We start from the raw sequence: 16582 nt of genomic DNA, 5'->3' as shown, positions 1-16582 counted from the left end.
TATGCTCTTTATGCATAACAGAGGTTGTATATAGTAGGCATTCACAAAAACTTCTGAAAGAAGTGAATTCATGGGTTTGATATGATTTTATGGGTGGTTTTGAATGTTCAAGCATCCTTCATGGTGGACTAGGCTCTGTGGTTTATAATGAGAATTGACTTTATACAGTAGATCATGACCCATGGGCAGTATTCAGCCCACAGATATGGTTTGTTTGGAGCATATGGTATTTTTAAAAATGAGGAAATTTTATATCAAAGTCTAAATTTACCATATCTTAAAAACTAGTTTGACAAAACCGGCCCTGAATTCCTGTGCAGTTCCAGCAATTGGCTGAGCTCATGGCAGCAACCTTCTTCAAATGGGCTTCTGGTTCCTGGCTCTCAGCTCCCATTCTTCTATACCCTGTGCTGGTAAGGACTTGCTTCTGCAACTTGCAGGCTGAGCTCCTGTCATCATCCTGTTGGATGTTTTGCTCTGAAGATGAATTAATGCCATAAATTATCATTTAAAATGGATTGAGTTGAATTTATAATAAAAATGTAGGTATCAAATATTTTTAAGTAATGCCTCAAAGGTCAGTTTGCTTTCAGGAATGGGTGCAAGTAATGGTTTTGTTTTAAATAAATTTCCAGGCTCTTTTAACTGAGAAGACCTAAAAGCAGTGAGCATATCTAACTTCCAGATCTGTGTTTCTAAGGGCCATTTTTCATTAGAAGGAGCAAGGCCCCTGAGAAAAATGTCAAGTAATAGATCAGGGCCAGGGAATCTGTAAAGGAATTCTGTAAACCTGAAACATTTCATCATACCAGCAGGCACAAAAGCACTCAGAGATTACTGCGGACTGTGAACAGAACATAGAAGCTAGGTGAAGGCATAGTTTGAATACCTCAAATAAGAATGGCAATGGATTATAGCACATCAAATGCAAAATCCTTTTTATAACAGAGGGAAGAGGGCCAAAAGGATCATAGCTTTTTCTGTAGAGGAATGCCAACTAATGAGTACAGAAGGAATCACAGAGTTAGAAAATCACCACTGTGAAACCTCCAACATAGTCACTGATTTAGGCAAAGATGGGAGCTAAAACCACTAAGTGAAAGGTTATTGGATGGCAAGATATTCACACAGACCTAAAGTCTTACCTTGCAGGATATTTCTTAATTACAAGGAGATGAAGACACTACCTTAACCAATGTCTCAGCATCACCAATAACACGCCAGCCCGACATTTTGTGCCTCCTGATATGATACAAAAGGAAGTACATGACATCACTTATGTGGTTTCTTGGCAAAAACGTTTCACCTAAATCTAATCGTAAGGAAACAATCAGACAAATACATATTAGGGGACATTCTACATGATAGCTGGCTTGGACCCTTCAAAAAGTGAAGGGGTGAAACACATAGGCAGAGAATTTCTACTCTAGATTATAGGAGACTAAAGGCAAGTGAACTCTGATTAGATCTTGAGCCACATATACACATACCACACGCACAGCAATTTAGGACATTGTTGGGACAGTTGGGAAAATCTGAATATGGACTGTATGTTGAAACTGAATCGATGTTAAATTTCTGGGGTTTGATAATGTGAGAGAATGTAATCATTGTCTCATGGTTATGTAAGAAAATGTCCTTGTTCTTAGGAGACTTATACTGAAGTACTAGGGTGACATGATATCTGCAACTTACATTCAGATGGTCCAGCTCCTGTACCCCACAAATACATATATATGTATAGACAGGGATATGGAAAGAGTGAAAAAGATAAAATGAAGGTGACAAAATATTAATTGGTGAATGTAGGTGAAGAATATGTAGATGTTCACTGTATTCTTTCAACTTTTCTATGGCCATAAAAATATTGCTAAATAAATGCTAAATAGTTGTGGGGAATAAGGCAATTTGCCTTAAATTAATTTTAACTCTTTGATTTATCTTTAACTCTAGTGAAATATTTACATGTAAAATTTATTTGAAGTTAATTAAGGTGTTACTCTACCTACAGATTCTTAGCTATTGTACAAGGATCCCTAGAGGATTTAGGATGGGTTTTATGAGCCTTTTGATACATGCAGAGTGTTTGTATATGTGTATTTTTCTGCATAGAAGGTCCATCATAGCTTCTATCATATCCTCAAAGGGAGGGGTCCATCCTTCAAATAGTTAAGAACTACTGACCTAGAGTAGATTTACAATTTATAATGCATTCTTTATTTTGAGTATCACATACTAGTCAGCATTTCAGACAGTTCATGTATAAATTTGGTAATTGTGAATGTAATTCTCAACTTATGTAAAGCAAATGAACCTTCAGCAGATTCCACTTTATAAAAAGATTTGCTTATATCAGCTGATGGTTCAATGTAAGTTTATTTGACCACAGAGATTCTGTTACTTAGAAACACACCATGACATTCTAATAACATGATGTATTCCTTTTCTTTTCCAAACTAATATGTGTTTAGTGCAATCATATGTTATTTTTAATGCAGTCTGCTTTCCCTTATGTGGATTCACATTCTTCACATTTTGTGCAAAGGGAAAAATATGCTAGACTGTAAATTTTTTAATCCATTTTCATGTAGAAAGGGAAATATAATGTCAAAGAAGAAAATCATGCCTTTATATTTTTTAGTTGTGTAATCACTAAGCTCTATTAATCTAGTTAGAAACATTCACCTCTTTGCACATAACAGTGTGTGACAGACCAAATTCCAACATGACTTATAGTTTCAACTGTTCCTGTACAGCATGTTGAAGCAACGACATGTGAGTAATACGTTAATATGCCAAAGCGTTGTTTAAGACATATAGGATGAAATGTATCTATATCTATCTATATATAGATAGATAGATAGATATAGATATATATAGATATATAGATATATAGATATCTATATATCTATATACACATATCTATACTGTTTACAGTAGATTTTAGTTTCTCTGAAAATCTTTCACAAATGCCTCTGGGTCTGTTGGAGTAGGTTTAATCAGAGCTGATGTTTACAAGGATAGTAAATACTTAAACTCCCCAGGAGAACCATCTGCCCAGAGCATGCTGCACCTGGCCAAGGCTTACATGCAGACTCTTACTGTATCCCCGTAGACCCACTTGTGGGTTATCTCTGAGGTAGGAATCCATCTGCAGGACAGGTTTACTGATCAAATATTCTTCTAGTTTGGCTATTTTACATACAGTTTTTCTCCCTTTTTGGTGTTATATTATTACAGTGAATCACACTTATAAGTTAGAATTACTTTTGTTTCCTATAATCAGGATTTTTTTTTAATCTGCTTCTAAACTATTGCCATATCTATGACAATAAGTAGTTTAGATTCTATGAGTCCTGGTTTTACTCTGTGTTTAGAGAGCCCTTGCTCAGGTAAGGCTTGAGCCCTTGCTTAGCCCTTGTTCTAAGCTGGTTTCATTCTGTTCTGTGTGATGGATATGAGCATGCAGTGACACAGCACAAAGACTGCCAAGCTCAAGAGAGACGCTGACATGACTGCAGAGTCCCACTTGAGTGCAGCCGTCTACGGAGAGCATTTGCTGACTCCTGCCCTGCTGTAATAGGCCCACTCCTTTTTCCACTGTATATCACAATCTAAGGAATCAATGTCCTTTAATAATTAATATCTACCATATTATGAGACTTGGCAGCCTTGAGCAAGTCACTGAACCTTCCTACCTGCTGGTTTCCCAATGCCTATCCATGAAGGAATGGACACTCATCTGACGTCCACCCTGTGCTCCTGTCATGGACATCACCTTATTTAACCTTCCCAGCAGCCTTGGTAGGCAGATGTTCTCCTCAATTTCATGGGCAAGGAAACTGGAAATCAGAGTCTAAGTAACTTGACCAAGCCCACAGCTAATAAGGATTCCAGTTCAGACCCAAGATACTCGTTCTTGTTTTTTCATTTCAAGAGATGGACCACCTGTTTCACAGACTTCTAGGGTTTAAGGGCCCCTGGAGTCATCTGGTATATGTTAGAGCTGGCCAGAAACTTCTGTTTTCATAAGTATTTTTTTTGTTTGTTTGTTTGTTTTTTACGGTGTGCGGGCCTCTCACTGTTGTGGCCTCTCCCGTTGCGGAGCACAGGCTCCGGACGCCCAGGCCCAGCAGCCATGTCGCACGGGCCCAGCCGCTCCACGGCATGTGGGATCTTCCCGGACCGGAGCACGAACCCTTGTCCCCTGCATCAGCAGGCGGACTCTCAACCACTGCGCCACCAGGGAAGCCCCATAAGTATTTTTAATATTTTTGAATTTTAATTTGACTGAGAGTCTGAATTCAACTATGGACAGTTGAATAATTCATTTATCACCAATTTGTAAGTACTTCTCCTATGAGGAAACTTTCTGTTTTCTAAATAAGGGAAAGAGATGGAATAGATATCCTAGAGGGTTTTACCCAGCCCTTTGAGGTTTCACTTAAACAGCAGAACATAAGTATTTCATTCTTTTATGTCAGCATCTATGAACCTAGTAATTCATGTTTAAATGATGGCTTTGGAAAACATTGTCAAAGTTGCTGTTATGGAGAACAATCAGTTGATTACTAAGTATTACCAGTTGTCAAAGCATGACTTAATTTTTTATAAAATATACTCTGTGTCTTCTAATGTCCATGTCAGGAAATATTAATTAGAAATTATTCCTTATTAATTTTATGACCCTTTATAAATATTTATTGCTTTTCCTTTAAAAATCCTTAAATTTTGCAGATTTCTTTTTGTTTTGTTTAGGAGTAGTATTAAGATCAACTTTGGACAACTCATGAGCTGATTGTTTAGACTGAGGAATCAACAGTCATTTTAGTACCTACTTTGTACACAGAATGCAGGGATCCAAGAAATGAATTGTCTCTCTTCTTCTAAGTTTTACAATCTTTTGGGGAAAACAAGATACACCTCCTACCCATCTACCGTACAACACCCCACATGCAAAGAAATAATCAATGCAGACCTAACTCATAATACCAGATCTGTCTTTCATGAGGTTGGTGGAACAGATGCCGAGTGCCGAAGGGAGGGGTCACTTCCCAGGGAGCTGGGCTTCTAGGCACAGCTTGTCTTGTGCCTTGGAAGCTCCTTGAGATCAGATCATATGGCTCAAGTCAGATGGAGACTTATGGTGTACTTGCTCCCCTTCAAATTGGAAGTCGGTGCTCATTAGGGTTCCGCTCCCCTGCCCTTCTCTTCACCTGCCCCTCAATGTCTATCCTTTCCTTTGGATTCCACTCCAGCTGAGTGCATTCCCACCCTCCTGCCTGAATTCCATGGTGACCACCCCCCCCCCACCCAACTTCAGCATATTCTCACCCAAACTGTCCCTTTCTTACAGCTTCTCAGCAGTATCAGTGAGACTCAGAGCAGTTCTCCTTTTTGTCTCCTTTTCTCTTTGTGTGTGTCCCTTACATGGTAGATCACTATCCACTAATAGTTCTTCTCTTTTCTTTTCTTTTATTCTCTTTCTTTCTTTTTACACTTAATCAGTTCATTTTATTTTTAATATATTCTCAGTTATTCATGGCTCATAATGTCCTTCTGAGATTGAGTCCCTCAGAAGACCACAGGTGGTCACTAATTATGGCAAACTTGCCCTCAGACTTAATCTCCACGATGAGAATGTAGATATTTTTTTCTTTCAAACTCTCTGTCATACCTATTCCTGTTCCTGCTTCTTCTTCCTGTCACCTGTGCTGTGTGGGTCCCACTTATTCTGTTTCTAGATTATTTCAGTGGTGGCTCTTTTTCCTTCCTGAAACCATTGCTTTCATGACATAGTCCTCCCTTCAGAGTTTTTTGGTGGTGCACTACATTTCTCATCACAGTAAGTCTGGTCTCTTCTTGCTGGCCTTCCAAGCCATCCCAGGCCTCTTATTTCCTGTATAATCTTTCCTCCACTGGTGAACCTCAACTATGCTTGGCTCATGCCTCTTTTAGTCAGTCATTCCTTCCCCCTCAACTGATTCAAATCCTATTTCAAGGCCCAGCTCAAGCCTGTTGATCTTTTCTTCTCCAAACTCAGTGCTCGTTATTTCCCGTATCGTATATACCACAGGCTTCCTTTATTACTCCTGATTTAAATTTGTCAGGGAAGCCATTTTTGCCTATAGCACACAGCATTATGCTTAACATAATGTGTGGCACCAGTAAAAATTTGGGATTTTATCCTTTAGCTATATACCCATCATCTGTGGCTTAAATTTCCACATACTTACCAAATCTAAAATTATCTTGAAACAAGCATTATAATTTATTAACACTTCCCAATGAATTTAAAGGTTTATACTACATAGTTTGAACAGTTATTGGAATAATCACATTCTTCTGTGTGAATGGGGTGTCATCCTCACTGCTCTTAGTGGTGTCCATGCAGACCAGGAGCAGATTTCAACTAGTGTAGTGGGTGGTGTTTTCCATGTTAATAAAAGCAGTCATCCCTAAGAGTAGTTAACTTTAACCTCACAAGCCTGACTCCTAAGGGATGTGTGTAGAGTCATTTGACAATACAAGCCCAAGGAGAGATTGTTGTATCTTCTCGCTCCTGTTGGCAGCACCTGCCAAACCAGGTGCGCTGCACCCTCAGATTTAGAGGTGTGCCATACGCACTCTCAGGTGTCCAGACTTTCCACTTTGTGGTCTTCATTCAGAAGATGCATGTTAAGTCCAGACTCAGCCACCTACTCCCTGTCATTCCCAAGCGCCACACACTCACCCTCAGGATGCTGGGGTCATCCTGACCTGCCTTCTCCATAGGGAGTGACACAGTCTGACAGAGACAAGGATGTGAGCCCAGTCTGTGCACGCTACAGCACTGTGCCATGTTGTGCCTGTCCTACAGAACACGTACTCATGCTGACTGCCTTTCAGGGTGTTTCAGGTTGGAGGTCAGTAGTCTTTGGTTGTGGCAGAAGTGCTCAGGGCTGATCCCACCCTAGGAGCTCCAAAGGAACAGACACATCTACTAAACTTCCTTGCCCTGGCATACTCAGAGGTTGGCTGTGTCCAGGCAGCTGTAATCTGCATACCTGAGAAGCGTTTCTTCAGACCAGAGCTCTCCAGCGAAGTTCTCTGAAAGTGTGGGAGGAGCTGAGCAGAGGATAAGGACCAGGGACTTTGGCTGAATATTCCTTATGATTCTTAAAACTTGATGTGTCATTTATATAGTACCTTGTCTACTGGTTTCAAGAAATAAGGGTGGTTAGGGAGGCAGGCAGGAACAGTGGCAGCTAACCCTTCCTGATGGTAGCAAAGCAGTTTTGTCTGAAGAGAGTCTGTGTACTTCCTCTTTAGGGACACTTCCACCCCAGGGCACCATGAACTCCTAATGAGCCATGCTTGGAAACCACTGATGTGTTCATCAATGCATTTATAGTCACACAGCATGCTATTTTATAATTGAATCAAGTGATCTCAGAAAAATAAAATGACTACATAATTATTGGAGACCAAGATGGGCACCCAGGTGTCCTGATTCCTGGTGTAATTATTTCCTTATGATTCTAGGCTATATGTTTCTTTAACCACATCTTATCTTTAGTGCTTTTTGAGCTATTTTAATCTACAATAAGCCAAATCTCAAAATTGAAAAGTTAGTTAGTACTCCTCGTACTTATGTGCAAAGATGACACACGATTAATATTTTCAGACCATAGCTGGGCCAGGATTTCCTTAGTGTACATATGTATTAGTAATTACAGCATATTTCTGAAGCCAAACTGAACACCTCTTTATTTTAAACATTATATATCATGAACAATGTTTGCTATATGGACATTTATCACATTTTTAAAAATGGAATTAAAGCTTCTATCCAGAGTATGATGAAGTTTCAAAGCAAACAAGTTCAATGCTAGATATATTTTATATTTTAAATTATAAAATCAGAAATAAAAGCATCTTACAACTTAAAAACAAAGCTTTCATCAGTCATTCTGATTTTTAGCCTTTCTAGAGATTCTGCTCCCAACAGGGTGTCCCTGAGTGCACAATAGGGTCTCAGTGTGTTCCTGGGCCTGGTGTTACTCCAAGGCTTCCAGGGATTGCTGTGTCTTACTGCAATTTGTGCTGTTCGCACACTCTAGAAACCCACGATCTGGGAGTACCCCCAGGCCCAGGCAGAGGGGCCTCAGGAACTCAGCATGCTTCATTGCATCACCACCCTGTTCTGCTGACTTCATTACACTTGGCCTGTTGATTTGATTGTCTATTTGATTTCCTGCTTATTGCCCCTAACGCAGTATGCATTGCCAGAGAGCAGGGACCTCATCTGATCTATTCATCCCTGTCTCTGTAGAACAGCACCTGGGACACATCTGATTAAAGTCAGAATGAGAAATGAATGCTGGAGTGTTTCAGTATTCGTCTGTGTTGTCCAGGATGCTAATTCTTTTGACTCACCTTATTCAGTTTGGGTCCCCTCTGACACTAATTTTGTTTACTGTTTAGGTTGCCTTTAACCACTTATGTCAATGCGTTTATATTCACACAGCAAGAAGCATTGCACAAGGGTTCTTGTTGATTAAATGAATAACCATATCTTCTTGTTTTCATCTGTCTCTTACATTCAACTTGGCCAGTTTAAATTAGCAATGCTTCTACATTTCTAAACTAGTTATAAATCTCAACTTTTGTTCCATAGGATTTTATTTCTCTTCTTAGCAACTTGGCTTAAGCCTTTGACCCTTGATTCTAACAGTTTGTATCATATTATTATTCTTGTTCATTTTGTAATCTCAAAAACCTAGATATTAAGAAAAGGGGCTTAGAAATAACATTAGCTTAAATGGGATAAATCAAACTTACACATTTTGAAAGCTGTCCAGATAATAATCAACTTTGGTTGAATATGCTGGTTGCTGTCAATTTTATATGAAATGTTGGCAATTATAAGTATACTCACCGTGCATACCACACTTCCTAGATGCTTTTTATTCTCTGGTTCTCATAATGACCCTGTGAATTGGGGCTGGAAGTTTCTGAGGATGGTGAGAGAACTATTAAAAGATTGAATAACTGAAGTTTGAAAAATTAGAGTAACCTGCCCAAGGGGGCCAAGACTAGAACTTAAGTTCCTAATCTGGTGTTTTTTCAAGGTACAAAACTGAGAGTAACAAGAAAAGTCAACGTGGTTTCTGTATGTGTCTTTTACAAATTACTTTAGAAATAAAGATAAAAGATCATTATATAATGAAAATTTTAATATATTATATGGTTTTGTTAGGGTCTAGTACATAGTGAATACTAATAGCTTTATGTTAAATTGAACTGAGTAAAAGGATACATTTGAGCAAATTAGGGCAAAGAAAAGAGGTACTAACAATGACCAGAGGAGCAAAAATTTTTTTAAATTTATGCATTAGGTTTACATTTACAAGGTTTAGTCAAGGAAAATTAACATATATTTTAAGCAAACTCCACTGCTTCCCATAAAATCTTTTGATCTTGAGCAAAGAATAATGAGGGTGATCTTAAAATACTGTTAAACTTTTTAGACTTACAGAGAAATTTTAGACTTACAGAAAAATTACAAAAATCATATAGAATTCACATATACACTTCTCCCAGCTTCCCCTAATGTTAATAACCACATACTTAGCCATAGTACAATTCTCAAAACCAGGAAATTAACTTTATAGTAGTGTTTCAATTCCACACGTATAATTAATAAAAGGAACTAAAGCTAAGACAATAATTAAGTTTATTTATACCAGTAATTGTATCATAGGGTCTTATAGAAAATTAATAAATTATTGCTTTAACAGTAGGATAATAAACAGAACACTAGTTCATAAATTCTACCTATTATTTTTTCCTGTTATCAACTTCTTGGTCTTGAACCATAATATACATAATTTTTAAAAGGACTTAGGGAGTTCTTAGCTAATAGCAATACTAAGATCTGTTGTAAAGGACATGCTTATTTTGTTCCAGATTCTTCCAGTCTAGTTCAGTAGCACACAACATCCTATTCTCATGAGAAAACTGTGCAATGAGATGGCCTCTTTCTAGAGTGTAAAACTGAAACCTTCACTAAAACTGCTAGAAGACTAAACCTTGTAGATATGTCTTTGGTTGTTCTTATGTGCATTGGCGAATCAGGTTGGCTAGCATAATGATACTAAGTATAACATGACATTATATCTCTCTTATTGATGAAAGATGCTACTGAAACAGATATGTGAGTATAATTTACAAATGACAAAGAAAAACATGGAATTACTTGATATTTTGTGGTTTAAGAACGACACTTGAATATGATCTTATGCATGAAAATGCATAGGGTGATATTTCTCTTGTTTTAATATAGTTGTTTTCAAGATGAAGATGTTCCAGGGTTGAATCACCATCTTCTTCAGAATTGCAAATTTGTTCTGGAAGAATATTCCTAAGGAAAAATAGACATGCAAGTCATAAATGATCCAAGTAATATTCTGCCTTCATAATTTAGGAGTTAAATTTTACATTTGTTTTAAATCTCTTTTGTTTTTAAAATAAAATTGGATCCTTTTCTTATACACCTGAAAAAATTTCAAATATGTCAAAGATCTACATGTGAAAAAATGAAGCCATAGAATAGTAGAATAAAACATGGTCATACCCTGGGAGTGGGGGAAAAATCTTCCTATGTGTGACTCAAAAACCAGATGCACTAAAAGAAAAGATTAATAAATTGACTACAGGTTTGTTTTTTTTTTTAATGCAAAGTTAAAAGACAAATCACAAACTAGGAGAAAGTATTTGCAACTTATATTACTGATAAAGGGCTAATATACAAAGACCTAAAAACCTAGGAGGAGAGGGAAATGAGAAGAAAAAAAAAGATACCTGGGTAACCAGTTTACAGAAGAGAAAATGAAATGGCATGTAAACATGATGCTTAATTTCATTCATGATAAGAAAGATGTAAATTGAAATGATACTGGCATACCACTCTCACCAGATTTGCCCAACGCCCTCCCAGAAAAATCCAAAAGTTCATTAACATGTTCTGATGATGAGGCTCTATAGGATCAAACATCACTGAAGGAAATTCAAAACAGTACAGCCCCACGGATAGGAATTTGGCAGTATCTAGCAAAATTACACGTGTATTTTATACCTTTCACTCAGCAATCCCACTTCTAGGGATCTATCCCAAAGTTAGATTGGAAAAATACAAAATTACATTTGAACAGAGTTGTACGTTGTGGCATTATTTATAGTTTAAAAAAATGGAAACAATCAAATGTCTATCAATAAGGAACTGGTTGAATAAAATGTCCATATAGTGGAATACTATTCAACTGTAAAAAGGACTGAGGAAATTCTCTACATACTTATACGGAGTGCTATCCAGGATATACTGACAATTTTTAAAAGTGAAGAACAGAAAAATATACACTCTTTCCAGAGAGAAAAAATTAATAATCGTTTGGTGTAATAATTTGTATAATAATTGTGAGAGACAGTGGGGAATATGAATGCATGTATGTATGCTTATATTTTAAAAAAATAACACTGGGATCATCAATGGGAAATTAATTTAAAAGTTTAGGGGCTTCCCTGGTGGCGCAGTGGTTAAGAATCCGCCAGCTAATGCAGGGGACATGGGTTCGAGCCCTGGTCCAGGAAGATCCCACATGCCGCGGAGCAACTAAGCCCGTGCGCCACAACTGCTGAGCCTGTGCTTTAGAGCCTGCATGCCACAACTACTGAAGCCCAAGCGCCTAGAGCCCATGCTCCGCAACAAGAAAAGCCACTGCAATGAGAAGCCTGCGCACTGCAACAAAGAGTAGCCCCCGCTCACCGCAACTAGAGAAAGCCCGTGCACAGCAATGAAGACCCAGTGCAGCCAAAAATAAATTTTAAAAAACTTAACCTATGGGAAAGGGTGGAGTATGGTATAAGGGACAGGCATATAAAAAATATTATATAGAAAGTAGCAATTCCTAAAAACCAAAGCAAATTAAAGACCTATCTGAATATTAAGTTGTTGACCTATTGTTACAGAGAAAACTTCTGTATTTAAGCTATACATCCTTCATGGAACATATTCTTAGGACAAGTAGAACTACTAAAAACATAAAAACTTAATTAAATACTTTTGTTGTTAGTTGTAATAATGGTATTATCATTTTGAAACTATTGTTTATAGTAAATATAAGTTATTGTTGGGAACCTAGATTTTCAGTGTAAGATAAGCAAGTTTAAAACAGAAGGACTTCTCTATAACATTAAATTTGACTTGGAAATATCAGTATGAACTCATTTTTTTTCTTCACAAAATACATATTTCTGGCAGTCCACTGAAAGGCCTTGAAACAGTAACAACACATTTGAAAGGAAGATGCCTGGTGCCCAGATTGGGGCCTCTGAACACGATTCCCCAGTGAGAGGAGCTAGGGCTCTTTGGAAGAAGGCTGGCATCGGGCTGTAGTGGGGAATATAAAAGTGAGCCATTCAAGATCTACAGAGGCCTATCCAAGGACACAGGAACCAACTCGAAGGGCTACCATTGGCCAAAGATGGGACAGTTTAAGAACAATGATTGCAGTTGATTGAAACATTCTTAATATATAAAGCCATAAGTTCATACTGATTCTCCAGAGAAAGAGAGGAAGCCAAAAACAAATTAATAAAGCAAAAATATTTAGGCACCAATTTCTTTTTTATCCTGAGACAGCCACTGTTAAAATTTTAATATATTTTATAGTCCTTTTCCTTCATGTTTAATGCATATATATAATTTTTTCCAGTTTTATAAAGATTGGCATAACATTGTATTAGTTTAAAGTGTACAACGTAATGATTTGATGTATGTGTATGTGGTTGAAATGATCACCACTGTAAGTTTAGGTAACATCCATCACCTCACACAGTTACAAATATGTAACCAACTTCTTACTCTGCTAGGCAGTTTAAAGAAAAGAACTGAGCCTACCTTTCAGAGTAACAAAGTTGCCCTAACTGAAAAGAGAATATTATTTACAGAGGAAGTCCAGCTATAAAATGTGGAAAGGATGACAAAAATAGAAATTCACCATTTTATTACCCCTAAGGAAATAACAGATGCAAGCAATAAGCATCTGTGAGTGAAAAAACCATTGGTTCAGTGGTGGAGGAGAAAGGTTATAATGGAGATATCAGGCCGTGACTGCCTAAATCCCACCAGAATGGAACAGATATTGTATGCCTCCTGATGCAATGCAATAGGAAGCATATAAGCATGACCTAGGAATTATTTTGGCCCAAAAATTTTGACTCTGAATCTTTAAAGCCTTTCCCATCCCCACCTCTTCCCCTATAAACTTTTGACTCTTTCTTTGTTTTATTTTTCAGGAGTTTGTGTTTGGAAATGTAGAGACAGGTAAAAGAGTAAGGGGTATAATCTCCAAGGACAGGCCCACAGAGCTCTGGGATCTGCCTCCCTCGTTGGCTGCACTAACAAAGCGTTCCAGATTAATTCTTGAGACATTCATACTTTCTAGGCAGGGGTGATGACTCTGTCAGCAGACAGAACACACACAGAAAAATGTATCCTCAGAAGTGAGGGAGCTGAGTCTCAATAAATTTATTCAGAATTTTGTCTTCAGAAAAATCTTGATAGAAGCAATTTTAATTTTAGCATATACTTAGGTTTTGTGTTCTACAGATTACAGTGTTTGAAATTACATATGGAGGTGGGATTAGCACCATAGTCTACTGCATTGAAGCCTCACTTGAACATGCCTCTAAGGTTCTAGGTATTATATAATCATACTCTATTTTTACATTTTTTTACTATGGAAGTTTGCATACATAGAAAAGTAGAAAAAACACTATAGTGAATCCTTACATACCTATTATCATCCAGCTTCAACAATCATTAACATTTGCCAATCTTGTTTAATGCAACCTCTTGTCACTTTTTTTCTTTAAAGTAAATTCCAGACATCATGTCATTGTTGTTTAATCCTATATTTTGTCACCCATGACAATTTAAATGGATACTTGAAAAGGCCAGAATTTACCGTATCTTGTTGTTGTTCAATCTCAGAAAATGTAGTGCTTTCATTTCTGGTACCCCAGGTGGTATAGATTTTAATTCATTATGATCCAGAAACAGCTCTCGCAGAGAATGATAAGCCCCATAGAAGGAAACTTGGTCTATGCCATCATCCACAAGTTTATTAAATGACAGGTACAGGTATTCCAGGCCTGGTTCCATGTGACCAAACACAAAGCCAGGGATGCGCTCTATCTGGTTGCCGATGAGCACAAGGTGCAGCAGCGACTTGGGTAGATAGGAGGGGACGTGGTAGAGCTTGTTGTAGGAGAGGTCAATTGATTCTAGATTTCTAGAAAAGAGTAAACAGAGTGGGGACTTCAGGGCAGTGACTGTAAGCTCTAAGTTTTGACAAGCCAGTCAAGATGCTTGTCCATTTTCCTGCCAGTACTTAGTGTGCTGTAATGATTCCCAGTGCAAGTGTGGCTGTATGGTGGTCTGGCTGCAAGGCTAGTGCTCTTACCCGGGTACCACACAGCTGCTTGAGTTCTTCTCTAATAGAGGAGCACCAGAGTTCAGAGAGAAAAACTCATATCCCAGGGGTAATGCTGAGACCCAAAGAGGTCCCCCAAATATCTCTAAGGTCAAACTTGTATCAGAAATGAAGTCCAGAGTCCAAGCTGACATCAAACCGTAAAATCATCTCTGGTTCCAGCAAGAAAGTAGCAGTGTTGAGGGGTTTTTGCATTCTTGTTCCACATTTGATCTGATGACCTGGGATCTGGGACTTGGGGTGAGAATGAGGCATCTAGAAAAGGTTGTTAATAAGCCAGAAGATCTGGGAAATGTGGTAAACTATCTGGCTTTTTTCAGAGCCTTACCTGCGGCTTCTGCCCACCCCATGAAGACTTTTCACCTGATGAAGACTCAGTTGCCCTGCCACTGCCACATCCTGCTGAACCTAATTGGCCCTCAAGGCCTCTTTTCATCTCTCTCCTGCTTCTGAAAGATGCCTGTCCCCATGGTGCCACTCAGATCCCTCATTCCCTCACCACATGACTCCAGATTTGCTCTGATGCAGCTGCTGCCAGGGCCTGACGCTGCTTCCCTGTGTAGCTAATCCTCTCCTTCCTGATGAGCAAGGCCTCCACACTTTGCCCTTCACTGAGGCTACAGCCTGGGGCCACTGATTCCTCTCCAGGAAGATGGGCTCTGCTTTTTGCTTCTGCTGTTGGGTCAGGCATTCTTTAGTCTGTTTTGTAGCACTTGAAATAGAGAAATAGTTTGAAGGAGTGAAGACAGTGTGGTATAGAAGAGTGAATGCTGGTGCTTCCACCTAATGGTGAGGGAGAAGGCGGGAGGAGGGCAGCTTCTTTCCTCACTATGGGATTATCTCACTTAAACTTCATGACTGCCTGTGAGGTCAGCAGAGAGCAGAACAGTGATCAGACCTAAGGTCACACTGCTTGGGCTTAGCACTTGCACACTGTAGGGTGTCCCCAGCAGCAGTGACCATGGCCATCCTAACATCAGTCATATCATGAGTGGTTTGAAGTCTGTGCAAATAGCCAAGTTTTATGTAGGGGGAGGTTCACTAAGAAAGAATGCTGTCACCTCCCTCACTTGCCCATGTTCATACCCTGTTTAATAATGGCAAAGGAAAGAAATCATCTAAGAAAGTCAGATTGTAGCATGTACTTACTCTTGATTTATCCAGGCTAAAGAAGCAATTCTATTTTCTTCAATTTTATTATAACGTAGTACAATGACATTGATCTTTCTGGTATGATTAAAAGAAATTTCAGTTATTTCTTCAATTTGGTTATTTTCTAGGTATAATTCCTATAATTAAGAGAAGAGACTTATTTTTTTCATATTAGTTGATAAATATATTCAATCTCACAGAATTAAAATCAGGTTATAGACTGTTGTCACTAGTGTTAGCTAAAGAGTCTTGCAGCACTTCAAAATGAGTTTATATTTTTAAGTTGTCAGATTTTCTAACTAGTAAAATAAAATGTACTGTCTGTCATGGTTATGGAATAAATGAATTTTATTTAATTATTTTTTAACCATAAAATGATATATGATATAGCATACCATAATAATTGTATAAAGCTTTCTAATTTACAAAACTTATTCACATAAATTATTTCATTTGGGCTTCAAGATCCTAGAAAGTAGGAAATAAGTAGAAATTATCACCATTTAGCAGTAGAGAAACTCAGGCCTGGAGAGATGGCAAGATGTTTGCAAGGTTACACAGCTAATACATGAAGGAAACTCATGCTGGCTGGCCCCAGCTTAGGTCAGCCTGCTTCCTACCAGTCCATGCTGTCTGTAATTTTTTTAGGCTCACATTTTTTAGATTTGTTTGTATTATAATTACTTTAATTAACAGTTAATTAAGAGCCTTCATTTAACATCAGGGTGAAGTTTGCTAGAACCATTAGTAAGTTTTCAACAGCTAGCTGCCTTCAAGTTAAATTCATTTGGCATTACAAGGAATTTTTCACTCAGGGATCTTGTTGGAATTCAGAAGTACAATTGGTATATATATTCAGAGCAACTTTCTATTCCTGTTGTAGTAATTTCCCC

The 16582-nt window shown here is 38.0% G+C and overlaps 2 protein-coding genes across 6 annotated transcripts in view; one reads left to right on the top strand and one right to left on the bottom strand.

The window, feature by feature from the left end:
* The window catches only part of CENPP (centromere protein P), a gene marked incomplete at its 5' end in the record, with an annotated part of 225545 nt that overhangs the window by 132032 nt on the left and 76931 nt on the right, over positions 1 to 16582 (top strand). The gene's annotated exons all lie outside the window — the stretch shown is intronic.
* ECM2 (extracellular matrix protein 2) overlaps positions 9235 to 16582 on the bottom strand; it is a 36647-nt gene continuing 29299 nt past the window's right edge. For 3 of the 4 annotated variants that reach the window (XM_082655936.1, XM_082655933.1, XM_082655934.1), the window contains exons 8-10: positions 15687 to 15826; positions 14010 to 14336; positions 9235 to 10405 (exon numbers count right to left, since the gene is read on the bottom strand). In XM_082655936.1, the coding sequence (XP_082512062.1) occupies positions 10237 to 10405; positions 14010 to 14336; positions 15687 to 15826 (636 nt within the window). In that variant the 3' untranslated portion in view covers positions 9235 to 10236. The remainder of the gene's footprint in view (positions 10406 to 14009; positions 14337 to 15686; positions 15827 to 16582) is intronic. The other variant, XM_082655935.1, reaches the window with a different exon arrangement.

The sequence above is a fragment of the Grampus griseus genome (genome assembly GCF_964374135.1).
Source record: "Grampus griseus genome assembly, chromosome: 6".
Classification (NCBI taxonomy): domain Eukaryota; kingdom Metazoa; phylum Chordata; class Mammalia; order Artiodactyla; family Delphinidae; genus Grampus; species Grampus griseus.
This window is presented reverse-complemented; position numbering and strand designations above follow the sequence as displayed.